This window comes from Epinephelus lanceolatus, chromosome 13, assembly GCF_041903045.1.
Source record: "Epinephelus lanceolatus isolate andai-2023 chromosome 13, ASM4190304v1, whole genome shotgun sequence".
Lineage (NCBI taxonomy): Eukaryota > Metazoa > Chordata > Actinopteri > Perciformes > Serranidae > Epinephelus > Epinephelus lanceolatus.
The window spans coordinates 17,531,166-17,548,635 of NC_135746.1; the positions used below are offsets into that span (position 1 = coordinate 17,531,166).

At 43.2% G+C, this 17,470-nt stretch overlaps 1 protein-coding gene across 2 annotated transcripts in view; it reads right to left on the reverse strand.

Moving 5' to 3' along the window:
* usta (uronyl 2-sulfotransferase a) overlaps window positions 1-17,470 on the reverse strand; it is a 96,806-nt gene that overhangs the window by 57,183 nt on the left and 22,153 nt on the right. The window contains exon 2 of one of the 2 annotated variants that reach the window (XM_033647831.2): window positions 1,990-2,106. The exons of the other annotated variant lie outside the window; for it this stretch is intronic. Within the exon in view, the coding sequence (XP_033503722.1) occupies window positions 1,990-2,106 (117 nt within the window). The remainder of the gene's footprint in view (window positions 1-1,989; window positions 2,107-17,470) is intronic. 2 annotated transcript variants of the gene reach the window in all.

Consider the following 17,470-nt stretch of genomic DNA (forward strand, 5'->3'; position numbering starts at 1 on the left):
TTTGGAGCGAGGGTGTGGCCCTCTAGTAAGACCCGAAGCTCGACCCATCTACCTAATTACAGAAGGGAGTTAAGCTAAGGGTCAGGGTCTCCACCCACTACGCCCTGCTCCACACCACCACTCAGTCACTCGAGAATATACAATGGTCAGACAGCTCTGTGATATAAATAGACAGGCTGTGCTGTTGCTATGTTATTGCAGGTGCCCAAAACCTGGTAGGAAGACTAATTTGTGGACTTAATGCTCCCCTTAAATTTTGGTTACTGGAGCAGGACACACATGCATACGAATGTGCAGGCGTTGGGAGACGTCAGGAGGACTGTCAGCATGTCATTTGTGGACACCAGTGGTTGCCACCGTGTATACTGTACGACAGGGACGTACCACTGAACTGATGACCCAGCAGAGCGGTGTTGACTCTGGCAGCCGTGCGGCCCAGAGGCCATAAATAAAAAGACATACTTACTGGGACAAGAAATAGAAAAGCTTAATCATTTGCAGTGTTAAGAAATAAGGAAACAGGAGTGACTCTTATAGTTCATGATAAATTATGCCTTGTTTCTACAAAACTCTGAGTATGTGTGAGTCAAATAGGAGTCATTTCTCCAATGAGAACTCTGATGTGTTGCAAAACTTCTCCTTACCGTTTTTACAGTCCCAAATTTGCCTCAAATACAGTGAAAACAAAACACTTGTTCAAGTCAGCATAAAAACAAATTAGCTAACAGATTGATGGATGTAATACAGCTCTATTTGTACTTTTTTTCAATGAGAAAAGTTCAACAGCATATTATGCTAGCTAACACTGGTAATAATCAACACTCATAATTAACTTCTCTGCCATTTCTGCAGTGGTGTTTCTATCCCTTAGTAAAGAGATGCATTTCCTTGCGTTGACCACCAGGGGCATACTCCACACAGGCTATTATATAGAAATAGGACACAAAACCAAACTGTGTGGAAACGAGGCATTGTCCGTGTGTATGCCTGCATTGCTATGTTTCAAAAATAGTCAAGGGGTAAACTATGACGAAGATGTTGTGTGACAACCCGTAGCATTCCTCACGAACATGCTTTGAAGTAATGAATAAAACTGAATCACATCTTTCATGTTTTCTTAGATAGCGGTTGAGCAGTGCATTTCAAACTTTGAACTGTCACTTTTAAACTACATTTCACACATGACAAACTAAATTGATCTACGCGACCCCGGACGAGTCATTTGATGTCTGAAAATTGGAAGAGGCAGTCGATGAGGCTGAATGAAGCCAGGAAGGGTGAATAAAATCAAGTCAGGCTTAAAGCTACCACATGAGGGGTAGCGGAGCATCACCAGGTTAAGGCTCAAAGGCTGCGGATTCCTGAATTAAAATTCAAAGGGAAAAGAGGATTTCCATCACTTTCAGAATCACATGTCACAGCACGGAGCAGTGACCGCTGTCCAGGTGCATGTTATGGCGTGTTTTTTGCAGTGTAATCAATTTAATTTAGGTGAGTAAAGTGAACGTATTGCTCTCAAGGCCACTGTGCATTTGACATGTGCACTGCACTGTTTAACACAAAAACAGGTATGAATCTTAACCTCGTGAGACCCTGCTCTAACTGGCAGAGACAGGACCTCTGAGTGCCTCTGAAAAATCAAGCTTTGAAATGAAGAAATGAGCCATGAAGTAGAAAATTGGGCAAACAGTTGAGACCCTAATAGACGTCTGACGCCACACAGCCAAAGTAGGAGAAGTAATCACTCATCAGCTAGTCAGGCAGGCAGTGATGCGGATGCTCTTTCCTCATGAAATCATGTGGGTGATCACGTCTATATTGCAACAACAGTATGATAGAATCATAAATCACGATGAGAAAAGACTTAAAAACACAGGATGTGACGCTGCCAGGGATTTCTGATAACAACTGCTTGTTCCGTCAGCTAATTCTGGACGAGTCACTTCCCCTTCAGAGGGCAAAGGGGGTGCTTGTGCGGTTTGTACGTACCTCGTCTCAGCTTGTGGACATGTGGGCACGACACCAGCTGTCTTGCCAGCCTGTCCTTATGGATAAAGAGGCTGCCGGTGGCCATTTTGACTGACCAGTGATTTTTCCCACACACCCCTATAAAGAAAGTCAAACGGAGGGGACCTTTTAAGTCTTACTTTTAGATTGATAAAGAAAATATAATGATAAAACAGCAATTTCTGGGGTGGGGGGGAAACTTCACATATGAAAATGCTAAGAAAAGCTAGAGAAAAATGTATGTGTATTTATGACATTAATTCAGAGCATGGTGATGTGTAGAAGGACCAGAATAAAACTGCAAATTATTTAGTCAGCAACACACAAGAGAAGAAAAATTCTTTGAGTCAAAGTTGAAAAAAGTGCCAAAATCTATGTAATTGCTAAGCATTATAAGATATAAATAATGGTAAACCCTTTTACAACAACAGCAGCAGCAGCTACACTTCAGCAGCCAACCCATTAAAACCAACCGCAACTGGGCAACTACTCGGCCTCTGTTGCTTTGCACCAGCTCTCAACTCGCAAAACACACACCAGATGTGAAAATGCATCATGAATAAATGGCTGGGCCCCAAAGCTATGCACAATCACCACTGATGACAAGTGCCATACACAACTGGAACTGGAAGGGAAAACTAATGGGCTTGGAGAGTAAATTAAGTATTTGTTGTGAGATGTTGCTCAATTAGCACCAGCAAAATGTTCTCTCTCCAAAAAAGCACATTAACATGTCTCTCATGTAGTTCAGACAAGTGGTTTTATGAATACAAAATGGCTGTTTAATTAGCTGTGTTGATGGCTGAGTTTGACCTGAGAACATACAGTCTGCGTTCATCTTAAGACTCAATTATACCATGGACATATAAAGAGAACTGGATACAAGAAGAAAGTGGGCCTCGTTTATTCCTATTAAAGTTATTTGGTGGCACATAAAGCCTGAAAAGTTTAATGTTCATGGTATTAAATTAACTGAATATTCCGCATTGTGGGGCCCATAGAGCAAGTGCCCTAGAGACTTTGACCAGTCAAGCGGTTAACCTTCAGTTTGGTGCCCTGCTAACGTAAATGGCAATTAAAGGACAACTTCAGTATTTTTCAACCTGGGCTCTATTTCCCCATGTGTATGTGTGCGTATGATTCATGGGTACCACTCGTTCTAAAATTGGTTCAGTATTGAGCCGCGAAACGAGCTAAAACGGTAATGGGGGCAAATGTGTCCCGTATAAAAGTGCTTTTTTTCGCCACTGACTGGTTCAGATCGCCAGTGTTATCTCTGTAAATAGCATATGGTAGCGGCCCTGGGGCAGTGTTGAGTGTGAATGAGTGGAGTCAGCTGTCAGTCAGTGTTGGAGCAGAAAGGCGGAAGGTGTCCCCGCTCGGTATTGTAAATGAGTATGTGTGTGTGAAGTGTGTGTTTTTTCGCCACTGACCGGTTCAGATCGCCAGTGTTATCTCTGTAAATAGCATGCTAACTTAGCCTTTCCCTTACCTCTGGGCTGTGTGATGTCACGAGCTTTGCTCCACTGTGTCTGTAGCTCTCTCTACTTGTGGGACAGCCGTTTTCTTGAGGAAGAGGTGTTTCGGGATTGGATGTCTTCTCTTCTTCGGCTGGCAGTAGTCATCTTGGGAGAAGTGAGCACTGCAGACCTGATGGTCTGCAAGGCGCAGTGTCTGGACAGGAGTGTTAGCATCCATTTGTAGCACAACTAGCCACAACTTCAGCATCTCGCCGTCCGACAAAGGCAGCCTATGAAAGCTGTACAGGGTGTTGCGCGACATCTTGTTCTTGCGTTCGGGAAAAAGGCCCGTTTATTTGAGCACTCCAAAAACTCCGGTAACACTCCAGGGGGTAGCACGGAAAAGACTCCGTCCTCTGACTCTTCTAGCGTAACACACACTTCACACACACATACTCATTTACAATACAGAGCGGGGACAACTTCCGCCTTTCTGCTCCAACACTGACTGACAGCTGACTCCACTCATTCACACTCAACACTGCCCCAGAGCCGCTACCATATGCTATTTACAGAGATAACACTGGCGATCTGAACCGGTCAGTGGCGAAAAAACTTTTATACTTTTATACGGGACGCATTTGCCCCCGTTACCGTTTTAGCTCGTTTCGCGGCTCAATACTGAACCAATTTTAGAACGAGTGGTACCCATGAATCATACGCACACATACACATGGGGAAATAGAGCCCAGGTTGAAAAATACCGAAGTTGTCCTTTCAATGATTTAATCTTGCGGCTCTTCTCGTCTTACGAAATATAACGGACCAAATGGATCAAATCACGTTAGCGAAAATAATTATTTCATGGGGGTTGTGATGCTCAAAAAAGACTAATCCACTGATTTACAGATGTCTGTTTCACAATAACTCAGTAACTCAAGCGAGTTACTTCCTCAAGCGGGGAAATTCAAGTATCTCAGGGTCTTGTTCATGAGTGAGGGTAGAATGGAGTGTGAGATGGAGCAGCGGTTCGGTGCAGCGTCTGCAGTGATGCAGGCGCTGTGCCGGTCCGTCGTGGTGAAGAGGGAGCTGAGCCAGAAGGCAAAGCTTTTGATTTACTGGTCCATCTATGTCCAAATGCTCACCTATGGTCATGAGCTTTGAGTAGTGACAGAAAGAATGAGATCGCAGATACAAGGGGCCGAAATGAGTTTCCTCTGTGAGGTGGCTGGGCTTAGCCTTAGAGATAGGGTAAGGAGCTCAGAGCACGTCCCGCTGGTAGGAGGTCCCGGGGCAGACCCAGAACATGTTGGAGGGATTACATATCTCATCTGGCCTGGGAACACCTTGGGGTCCCCCAGGAGGAGGGGGACGTCTGGGGTGCTTTGCTTGGCCTGCTGCCCCCGCGACCTGGCCCCTGATAAATGGGTGAAAATGGATGGATGAATGGATAATTCACAATGTAACTCTATGGGAAAAAGTCTTTTTGGGTCCCATGGCGTTACATGATGGACACTGTAAGTCCACATTTGGCCACTATTTAATATTGGCTTTAGGACTGTTCCTGGAGGCTTGATTTATACTCCCACATGTTGCCCACATACGTGCGTCCTTTATGCTGGCATAGATACATCCAATAGATGGCGCTAGAGGGCAGGGTCAAAAGTTTTTTACAACAACAAACATGTCGACATAGGAATAGGTCATAATAATGTACCTTTTAACAGAAGCAGCATTGTAGACAGTGGTGGTCTGTGAGGCTGTTAAATAGAATAGAATTCATTTTTTTATTACAACCGATATGTTCAATTCCGCCATTTTTAACATGTCTTCATCGCCTCCTACAGTTTTATCTCGCTTAGAATACACTACACTCCTCCCCGATCTCTGGTGGTACTGCTTTGTTCTGTCCGTATCTGTAAGCTCTCAGAAAACATGCACAAATATAGCTGCATTATATTTAACGCTGTGCATAAATGAGCCATTACTAGATCTTTGAAACTGGAGTTTACATCAAGCATAAATCTTGTATTAACCACAACATAATTTGGCCTTTATGTACGATTAAGATTAAATAGAAACAATTATTTTGTTGTTTATACCAGTGTTCACAGTGTCTTGAGTGGAAGCTTGTACTGTAATGGCCTTTAAATTCACCACCGCATTGGCTCGGCTGCAACCGGGACAGAAGGTTCAGCCTGAGTGAAAGAAGCCAGAAAAACACCCTGCTTTAATTGTTTGTTTACAATACAGCTCCCTTGGCCCTGAGCCTCAACCAAGCTTCACTTTTTCAAAGGATCTATCTTCTTTTTTTTGGCAGCACAAGCTTGTTTATCGCTCTGTCATTCTGTTTATCCCTGTATTTGGTTATCCTCCTGGTCATCTAGGCTCTGTACGGAACCAAGTGCTGACCAAGTGACTTTCTTGTGAAATGTCACAACCATCTGATATGACTGTTTACTTTTCTCATTACCAGCGGAAGCAGAGGTTTTCCCTAAAAACCCAGAGTTTGAAGTGGGTACTGTTAGAAAGAAAAAGGAAACAGAGAGTGAACTGACAAAAAATGATAACAATGTGTTTGTACAACTCCTTTCATCATGACAGTGTCGACTGAAAACGGACAACAGCCGGTTGTGGTGTCTGTAAACAATCTACACCCCTGTTTGAGGATTCAGTGGTGGTGCTGCTGAGTCACAAATGAGGCATGCTATAGATAAATATGGAAAAACACAAAGCTGGGTGCGCACTCATGCCTAGCTGCACAATCATCACCAAACCAGATATTTTCAGACTGCTGGTGAACCAAATCTTAACATGTATTTTGTATTTCTGCTGGCCTGTCATGATGTTAGCCAGTTCTTTTTTCCGCCTCTGCTGCGAACAAACGACAAAGCAGCCATTATGAACGCTAAGGGTGAGCAACTCCTGCCGTTACGTGCCAAGAATCATGGCTTTATATGTTTAACTGTTCCACACGGATGCAAAAAAAATGGTTCATGAGTCTTAAACCTGCAGGCTTTCTCCCACTGTGTGTGATTTCACACTGAGCTATCTGCTTGCTTTAGGTTTCATGCTTGGATGTGCATGTAGCCACTGAGAAAGCCTGGAATCTGGAAGACCTGCAGTGTGCTCTATCACAGTCGCACAGAGCAGCGTGCTTTAACCCCACAGCCAAGGACACACATATGTAACACATAGTCGTAAAAACAATCACATCTGTGAGGAGCCTGAATGAGGCCATGACATGAATCAAAACTTAAAGGAGCAGCTTGACATCTTGGGAAATATACTTCTAGGAATTCACACCCCAAATGACAATTCGTGGATCCATTATTCAACCCATGTTACGTTGAATTTGTGAAGTAAGCTTTGTTTTTCATGCATGCCTCCACGGTGAACGAAGAATCCAAAAACAGAGAAATGAACTGATTAACTGAAGTCATGGAGGTCCACGTTTAACAACAGAAAAATTATATCAAAACATCAGCTCATAAACTCTCACACAACTCGTGCAGTTTAATCCAAGTCTCATTTATCCAGTTGTATGCTCAGCACTTCTCAAACAGACAGCTCCTTTTTACCTGGGATCTGACCTAAAAGTGAATTTATTTATGCTCTCTTCAAAGCCAGACTCCACTGACAAAAAAATAATTTTACCTCACTGAACACAGGAGCTGCTGGTCTACCACTGCCTCGATTTGTGTTATCCTGTGACTTGGATGAATCCGAACTAACCCTTCAAAACACCAAAGTCACACAATAACACAAAAAAAACAGACTGATCAAGACAGCAGTGGATCAGCAGCTCTTGTGCTGAGCAAGGTAAAATTATTGTTTTTGTCAGTGGAGTCTGGTTTTGGAGCAAAGATTAGTTTCACTTTCAGGTTTTAACAAAAATGTAAGTGTTTAGAAAGTACTGAGAATACGACTGGATGAATAAGACTTTCATTATACTGCACAAGTTGTGTGACAGTCAGTTAACGGATGTTTTGAAAAAGTTTGGCTGTTGTTTAATGTGGACTCCTATGACTTCAATTCATCATGAATTTTCTCTGTTTTTGGATTCTTTGTTCACCGGAGGCATGAATTCAACATAAAATAGGGCGAGTAATTAATAAACAAATGGTCTTTGGGGGCAGCTGGGATGAGAATCAGCACCTCCAAGCCTGAGGCCATGGTCCTCAGCCGGAAAAGGGTGGATTGCCCCAATCCACTGTCGGGGGGAGGTCCTGCCTCAGGTGGAGGAGTTTAAGTATCTCGGGATCTTGTTCACGAGTGAGGGTAGGATGGGGCGGGAGATTGACAGGCTGAACACAAGGCTGGAGCTAGGAGAGAGTGAGCTTAGCTTAGCATACAGTCAGGACTAGCTGTATATTCAGCATATAAATAACAAACTCTTGGTAAGAAAGCATATAAGAGCTTTTCCCAAAATGTCAAACTATTCCTTTAACAAGTTGTCTCCTTGGTTTTCCCATGGTTTCTTATACTCTAAAGCAGTGGTTCCCAAATGGTGGGTCGCGGCCCAAAAGTGGGTCACAGGTCCATTCTGAATGGACTGCAAGTGACTCGCGAATGTGTCAAGTTTGTAAAAAACTTTATTTTGAAGTACAGTGAATTTCTGGCACGGAGCTTTGATTTTGAAGTGCTGTTTTCGGCTGTAGAGTGACTAACAGACAGCTACTTGACAAACACAAGCATGACGCTGAATGTATTAAACTGTGTGGACCTTGAACTAATGACTAAGAAGATTTTTGGATCCTGAGGCTGGACCAGTCGGGAACCACTGCTCTAAAAGAATAAAAAAAAGGAAAATATACATGTCTGCATACAGATGTTCATGCACACATGCATAACGTCTGCGGTGTGCAATGTAAATCACCTGCTGCCCCGCGCCCTGTGGGACCCTGTGTAGGGGTGTGGATAAAGTTCTGGATGGAAAAGAGGAAAGACGCAGACTGTGGGCAATGAAAGGAAGAGGGAAGACAAAGCACCATATGACAGAGGGATCACAAAGAGCTGAATTACTACAGAGGACCAGAATTCCTCTGGGTTCGTCACGTGACAGAAGAGTCAGGAAAAGCAGCTGCCGTAGTCTACGGCGTCCACAGCGCGGAAATGAAAAGAAATGAAAAGAAAGAAAGTCCGGAGGGGGGGAGGGACAGACGGGGAAGAGTGAGAGGCAGCAAGAGGGAAACAGGAACAAATTGTTATCAAATCAGTTTGTGAGCCCTCTGCGGAGGTCAGCAGAAGAAGATGAATTGCACTATCTGGCAGCTAGAGCTTCCTCAACGGCCTCAAATGCCTTCAGCAGAGGAAAACATAATGATTCCAGCAGAAAGCACAGATTGATTCACAGACAGACAGTAGATACAGTGCTGTATATATAGCACACACACACACACACACACACACAAGGACTGAAATAATAACAGTACATATTAAAATGTTCCTCTGCCTAATGATAACTAAAGTGATTATTCGTGAAAGACAACGGAAATTAAGAACCAATACAATGATTATTAGCTACAATTATTAAGCTGTATACTGCCTGTAGAGTGTGATGGGATTTTATTGCTTCCTGACAGGAAGTGCTGGCCCAGGGGCTCCACCAGCTGTGAGAAAGACCCTTTTCTGGTGGATGATGACAGGAGAGGCATGCATTCCTCTGTATATTGTTATAAACTGTGGCAGATCTTTAATCATATCAACATGTGTCAATGTGTGTACGTGTCAAACATGTGCAGGTCAAACACTCACAAAGAGACGAGCTATTTATTTTGATGCCTCACATCTCAAATCTAACATCTAATCTCTGTCTGTCCCTGCAACAGCAGCAGCATCGGCAGAGGTCCTTATCAGTCTCTGCTCACCAGCGAGCACGGAGGGGATGGTGCAGCAGCTTGGCCCTGCAGAACAAACAGACTGCATAAAGAGAGCCTGTGTGGTGCTAAGTCTCACACCGGAGTGAGGGACAGAGGAGGAGGAGGAGGAGGAGGAGGAAGAGAGAGGTACTTTAAGAGAAAAATAAAGGTTTGTGGGAGATAAAGTACGAGGTAGACAAACGAGTGATGCTCAGAGAAATGATGAAATGGAATCAGAGACTTTGAGTCCAAAGAAAGTTGGGTAGTTGAAATAGCGTTCTGGATAGCCTTGTCAAAACTGAGACCATGTCATAAAATATTTCCACAGGGGGAAAAAAAGTGAGAGCTCCACACAGTGTGTGTGACTGTGGTCCACTGGAGCATGCTACTTTTCTCATGGGCCCTAACAATAGACCTTTATGGAACTGTTTGACATAGAGGGGTGTGATTTCAGCACAAAGATCATCCATTCCAGACATGTGATTTATTATGGCAACACATTAGGGTCAGTCTCTATCATTGGCTGTCAATTAACAAGACACATTAGCAATGCAATGGATTCTTTTGGTATTAATGTCTATCATAGTCAGTAGGCGATTTGTTCAGTTCCGTCTTTCATTTGTTCTTCAGCCCTTTTATAGATAAACATTAAGTTAGTTCAGGCAGGACACGATGTCAAGCTCAGCTCACATCCCAGCTACATCAGCTGATCTCAAACAGCCTAATCAACTGATGGAGCAGCTGACAGATCACATGATTCCTTTCTATGAAACCAATTGGTGAATCTCATTCAGGGCGCCCTATTTAAACTGCTCTGGCCTGCCTACTGTTGCTGCTTCCTCTGCAAGCCACTTTGCAGCCCACCTCCACCCCAGCTCCTCCTTTTCATGCTGTGTCTGACTTATCAAGTTCATTTCTGTTTGTCACTCACGCTGCTCTGTTCTGTTCCCACCTCAGGCTTTCCTTGTTTGCACGTGGAAGGGCAGGGAGGTTTGCTCTCTCTGCCCTGAGGCTTTCTGTATAAGCATGTGGAAGGGCGGAGAGGTTTGCTCTCTCTGCCTTAAGGCTTTCCACGTAGGCACGTGGAAGAGGTTTTCCCAAGGAAAGGCAGAGAGGCCCCAGAACAGAGCCATACCGCCAAATACAGTACAGGCCAAAAGTTTGGACACACCTTCTCATTCAATGCGTTTTCTTTATTTTCATGACTATTTACATTGTAGATTCTCACTGAAGGCATCAAAACTATGAATGAACACATGTGGAGTTATGTACTTAACAAAAAAAGGTGAAATAACTGAAAACATGTTTTATATTCTAGTTTCTTCAAAACAGCCACCCTTTGCTCTGATTACTGCTTTGCACACTCTTGGCATTCTCTCCATGAGCTTCAAGAGGTAGTCACCTGAAATGGTTTTCCAACAGTCTTGAAGGAGTTCCCAGAGGTGTTTAGCACTTGTTGGCCCCTTTGCCTTCACTCTGCGGTCCAGCTCACCCCAAACCATCTCGATTGGGTTCAGGTCCGGTGACTGTGGAGGCCAGGTCATCTGCCGCAGCACTCCATCACTCTCCTTCTTGGTCAAATAGCCCTTACACAGCCTGGAGGTGTGTTTGGGGTCATTGTCCTGTTGAAAAATAAATGATCGTCCAACTAAACCCCAACAGTGTCACCAGCAAAACACCCCCACACCATCACACCTCCTCCTCCATGCTTCACAGTGGGAACCAGGCATGTGGAATCCATCCGTTTACCTTTTCTGCGTCTCACAAAGACACGGCGGTTGGAACCAAAGATCTCAAATTTGGACTCATCAGACCAAAGCAGATTTCCACTGGTCTAATGTCCATTCCTTGTGTTTCTTGGCCCAAACAAATCTCTTCTGCTTGTTGCCTCTCCTTAGCAGTGGTTTCCTAGCAGCTATTTGACCATGAAGGCCTGATTGGCGCAGTCTCCTCTTAACAGTTGTTCTAGAGATGGGTCTGCTGCTAGAACTCTGTGTGGCATTCATCTGGTCTCTGATCTGAGCTGCTGTTAACTTGCGATTTCTGAGGCTGGTGACTCGGATGAACTTATCCTCAGAAGCAGAGGTGACTCTTGGTCTTCCTTTCCTGGGTCGGTCCTCATGTGTGCCAGTTTGGTTGTAGCGCTTGATGGTTTTTGCGACTCCACTTGGGGACACATTTAAAGTTTTTGCAATTTTCCGGACTGACTGACCTTCATTTCTTAAAGTAATGATGGCCACTCGTTTTTCTTTAGTTAGCTGATTGGTTCTTGCCATAATATGAATTTTAACAGTTGTTAACGGCTGTGTATTAACCTGACTTCTGCACAACACAACTGATGGTCCCAACCCCATTGATAAAGCAAGAAATTCCACTAATTAACCCTGATAAGGCACACCTGTGAAGTGGAAACCATTTCAGGTGACTACCTCTTGAAGCTCATGGAGAGAATGCCAAGAGTGTGCAAAGCAGTAATCAGAGCAAAGGGTGGCTATTTTGAAGAAACTAGAATATAAAACATGTTTTCAGTTATTTCACCTTTTTTTGTTAAGTACATAACTCCACATGTGTTCATTCATAGTTTTGATGCCTTCAGTGAGAATCTACAATGTAAATAGTCATGAAAATAAAGAAAACGCATTGAATGAGAAGGTGTGTCCAAACTTTTGGCCTGTACTGTATAATACTGCAAAGCAAATAAAGCTTTATTGTACTAAAGTGTTTCTGACTGTACATGATTTAATACATTTTACAAATAAATTTGTGAAAGTAACTGTGGGATTTTAACATTTTGAATCATTTAATATTCTTTAATAACATCAGATAGACTAAGATCAGCAGACAATTTGAGGGGGACGAAGGGGGACGCTATCCCCATGTGCAGTATTATATTTGGTGGTATGGCTCTGTTCTGGGGCCTCTGCATTTCCTCAGGCCTACACAGAAAGCCTCTTCTACGTGGCTATGTGGAAAGCATAAGGCGGAGAGAGCACACCTCTCTGCCCTTCCACACATCTGCGTGGAAAGCCTTAACGCAGAGAGAGCAAACCTCCCTGTCCTTCCATGCGCCTACATGGAAAGCCTAAGGCAGAGAGAGCAGCAGCAAAGAACCCTGGGAACAGAACAGAGCAGCATCAATGACAAACAGAAATGGCACTGATAAGTCAGATACAGCATGAAAAGGAAGAGCTGGGATGGAGGCAGGTTGCAAAACAGCTTGCAGAGGAAGCAGCAACAGTAGGCAGGCTTTTACACCGTTAAATAACAAAGGAGCCCTTAAACTGATGCGCTGAGGCATAAAAATAACTAAAAATCTGAAAGCCACAGCCTACTGTATATAACAAAAACATCATCATCATCATTTGGACAGCAATTCCCAAGTCTTATTCACTGTGGAAATAGTAAATACTAGTCGGTCAAATAAAGTAAAACGCAGCCTCAATGACAGCAGAAATAGATGTGCAACAGTGCATAAACTGCCTCCACAATAAACCCCAAACACATCTGTAGAGATGGCAGTTTCATAAATAGACACATTCACCATAAACTGACAGAAGCAGTCCGTCGAATCAGGAGTCAGAGTCAGAAATGTTTCTACTCGCTGCTCACAGGAAATCAGACCAGGAGCAAGGCCAACGCTGCTCAAAGATACATCGTGTCCGAATGCCAGGGAGTTTTCCACAAATGTTCAATAGCTGATTTACTTAAATGACATAATTGCTTTGCTTCAATCTCCCTAATACATCATCATTATAATCGTAATTGGGTAATATTTTTCTTACCTAATTACCACTTTGGAAGAATTAATCTCTTCCAAACTATTACTCTCCCTCTCCACCTTTGACGGTTTTCCACACACAGATGCAGTCTGGCTGCCAACGTGCCCACGCTTGTTTGTGTGTTTCTGCAATGTTTCATAAAGCATTTAAAATATCCATATGTGCATGCACGCTCTGTACTTTGCATGTACCTGATGTGCATCTTGGAGCATGTGTGTGCTTTTCGCATGTATACCCAGAGTCCGCGAAACCCCAAACCTCTCACTAATTACACAGTGGATGGTGGCAGAGCCCTGGCCTCCATGCCTGCATCATCTGTTACATAAATACCCATTTGACGGAAACTGCTGTCAGGCTCCATCGTGGTCTGCAGTGCTGGTCAGTGCCAGGTTAAACCGCTGCTGGACCGAGACGCTGCCACTCCCTTGTTTTGTGCTCAGTCTGTTCAGGATATGTGAGAGACAGTGTGAAAAACATGAATGTGGAGATGTGAGTGAAGAACAGAGTAAGGTGTATGCGTGTTTGAGCATTCGACTGCATGTACAGCGTGTGTGTGCGACAGGAGGACAGAAAGGGAGAGAAAAAGATGAAATGTGTTTGTGTGTAACTGTGCAAGGACATTTCACAGTGCCCGTTACCAGAAGCCACAGGATGTGCGTCTGCAGCAGACCACCTTGCACCCCATGACATCATCATAGTGCCTCCTGTAACTCAATACACACATGTGCACGCACACACACACACTTCCTTAGACGTTATTTTTTCCCTACCCGCATCAGGTGCCAAATAAAGTGCATTTGCCATGTGTTGAGCACATGCTGGTGACGCCGATCTGCCCCGGTGAAGAAGAGGAGAACTTTAACAAACTTTTTGAATAGCAGTCAAGGTATCACGTATCGTGCTTGCATAATCCAAAACACGTTTACTGTCTGCGCTACAAAGCACCCCGGGTGAACCGATTCTCTTTTTAATATGGAAATAAAACGCTTCTATTTAACTGAAGTGAACAATCTAAATGGGGTGGCAATGTTTGAACAGTTTGGTGATAATGCAGTGACAGGCGTTTGGCACTTCACTGGACCACAGTGGCCAGAAAGAGAGCAAAGAGCAACAACCGAGCAATAAACAACAGATGGCAGCTCTCACTTCCAAGAACAGCAAAGTATTTATAGATGAAGCCTTTGAAACGGGCTGCATACTGCAGTAACAATCAGGACATTTTAGAATCAATCCAACATCGTCATGAATCACATTTAACGGCAGAATGTGAGAGTGAGCTGCAGTCTGTTTTGTTGACCGGCGCCAACAATAATAATCACATCCAAATACATAAAACTACAAGATAAGAGGGGAAAAGACCCGCTTTGTTTTCAGAACCAGATGTAATGGAGGATGTGAAGAGACTTGGTTGAGGAAGCAGTGGTAGTGTGTCTAGTTAAATTAGCACTTGTAGGTTGATTCACGCCCAGGGTGCTTAACATTTAGAGACAGAGCTGATAAACGCCTGGACACATGAAAGCAGCCGCCTGCTGGAGACAGTCCTGTAGGTGTTTGTCAGCAAAGTGTATTATGAGACAACAAGCATACATATCATATTAAAGTCCAGTCGACTGACTCACGCTGACTGTGTGATATATCAGTGTAGAGAGGCATCAACTACGATCCAGGTTGAGCAACACAGGAAGTTGTATGGATACTATTTTCATCACCTAAAACTGTCAGTTGTTGTAAAGGGACATTAGGAAATGCCAGGAAATTGACTCAGACTAGTTTCTTCAATAAAGTGAGGCTTCAGTGTGTGGTGTTAGATGTGATATGATTATACATGTGTCTGTGTATGTGTATGTATTGATGTTTCACGTCAGCCCGACACCATCCTAAGACAGTGCATTGTTTCCTATCTTATACATCGAGATATTAAATGTGAAATTTGAAAGAAACTGTGAGGTGGAAAGTGTGAAATCAAATAAAGATAATTATAGGAAAGAATAAAGAGAGGCTTGAAGGGTCTGGACCTCAGTGGTGGAACTATGTAGATGAGCAAGCAGAGAGAGAGAGAGAGAGAGAAAGAAAGGACAAAAAAACAAAGGAAAGCAAACAGACAAAATTAAAGAAAGAACAAAAAGAACGAAAGGAAGAAAAAACTAAAGAAAGAAAGAAACAAAAGAAAGAAAGAAAGAACAAAAGAAAGAAAAAGAAGGAAAGAAAAATCAAAGGAAAAAAAGAAAAAATGAACAATTAAACTAAAGACAAAAACAGAAAGACAGAAAAAAAGAAAAAGAGAAAAAAGACAGAAGGACGAAAGTAAAGAATAACAAGAAAGAATGAAAAAAGAAAGCAAGAAAGAAAGAAAGTGAGAAAGAAATAAAAAGAAAGAAAGGAAGAATAAAGGGCTGCAAGAGATAACGAAAGGAAGGAAGGAAGAAACAATCAAACAAATGAAGACCAGAAAAAAACAAGAAAAATGACAGAAATAAATAAAAGAAAAATGAAATAAAAAATAAAAGAAAAACAAAATAAAAGAAAAATGAAATAAAAAATAAAAGAAAAATGACAGAAAAAACAAAGGAAAAAAGAAAGATAAATGAAAGACAAAATACACCAGAAAGACAGAGAGAAAGATAGAAAGAAATAAAGACAACATACAGTAGTAAGAAAGAAAGAATAAAAGAAAGAAAGAAAGACATACAATAGTAAGAAAGAATAAATGAAAGACAGAAAGAAAGACAACATACAATAGAAAGAAAGACAGAAAGACAACATACAATAGAAAGAAAGACAACATACAATAGAAAGACAGACAGAATAAAAGAAAGACAGAAAGAGAGAAACAAAGAAAGAACAAAAGAAAGACAGGTCTGAAGCTTAAATGCTTCCTGTCCCTGCTGCCTCCTTTAATACCCACAGTATAATTAGCGTAGAAAGACAAATATCAGTGCTGATTGAACCAACAGGCCCTGATGAATATTACATCTACTGGTTTTGATAAAGCGGCTCATCATGTAGCTAATAAACACTCTAATGAACAAATGCCTCTCTGCTGACGTGTTCGTTCTGACACAACAAACACACAGTTAGCCTCTGAGCCTGGCTACATGTTGGTCATTCCTCCTTCGCCCACTCCTGCGCTTTTTTTGTTGCGCACTTCTCTGGCACTGAAACCTAAACCACAAGCTCTAAAGGAGAAGCAATGAAGAAATATACACCTATTATGGGCCATTAGGAACCCAATTTTCTTCATAAAGTGGGTTTCCTTATAGTAGCAGCAGAGTGCCAAGTGTTTTCCTTCTCTGTTTCTCTTATTAGAGGCAGGAGGAGGCCTGAGGGTGCTAAATCTCCCTCTGCCTCTGCTGCAGGGGTTACATATCACATCTCGGTTAGAGGCAGCACACTGAAACCCTGTACAGCACTCCCCTGCTGAGCCACACACTCACGCACACACATACACATACACATACAGCTACTGCACACATGCGGCGCAAGGCAGAGGCAAACAGACACAGCATCCACACGCCAGCGCTGTTGATTCATGCTAATGCAGGCCTGCTGGAGCTCCACGGTGTTAAGGTGAGGGAAACTCTCTCACCCCTGACTGGCCTCTTGGAAACGTGGGCACAGCTTCAATTTCAGACCAAACACTAGCTCACAGAGAGAGCTGTGGCACCAAATAGGCAGCTTTCATTCATAAACACCATCTGATGGTCAGCTCATTGTCATTTGAGGGCGGCTATGATGATTAACTCGCAATCGCGGTCTGGCAGTCTGCCTCTGAATGGTGAGGATTCATTCATGCTCTGCAACTGGTGTGCATTAATCTTTTTGCTTCTTCTTGAGAGAGGGAGGTGTGGGAAATGAATGCTGTGCTGAATTCTGGGATGGTATGGGAGCAACGATGCAAACAAACGCCAGAATAGAAGCTACACTGCACCCACACCCTCATTTAAACTCACCGGTTCAGTAAGAGCTGGGTCCAAGTCATATTCAAAACCTCAACATGTCTCTGACATTCTAGAGACGTCAGCACCAAACCACACAACAGCGCTCCTCATGCATGTGTCCGACTGTACTTGTGGCCCGCTCATGATCATTTCTGTCCATACGCTGCCGGTCACAGTTCACAAACTCAGACAGTCTGCGCTGGCCTGTAATCAATGTGTCATGTTGCTTTCAGCTTGGCCTATAAATACGCGAGCAGGAATCTGTCCCACTCGTTAAAGACTGTAGTCTGGGATGTGACATTGTCAGAGGGATTAAAGGAAAAGGAAGAGATAAAGATAACAAGGCAGAGAGGAGATAAAGGGAGTCAAAAAGTAAAGGACATCTGGCTAATGAGGAAACAATGTGGACGCAGACGCTCTGCTCC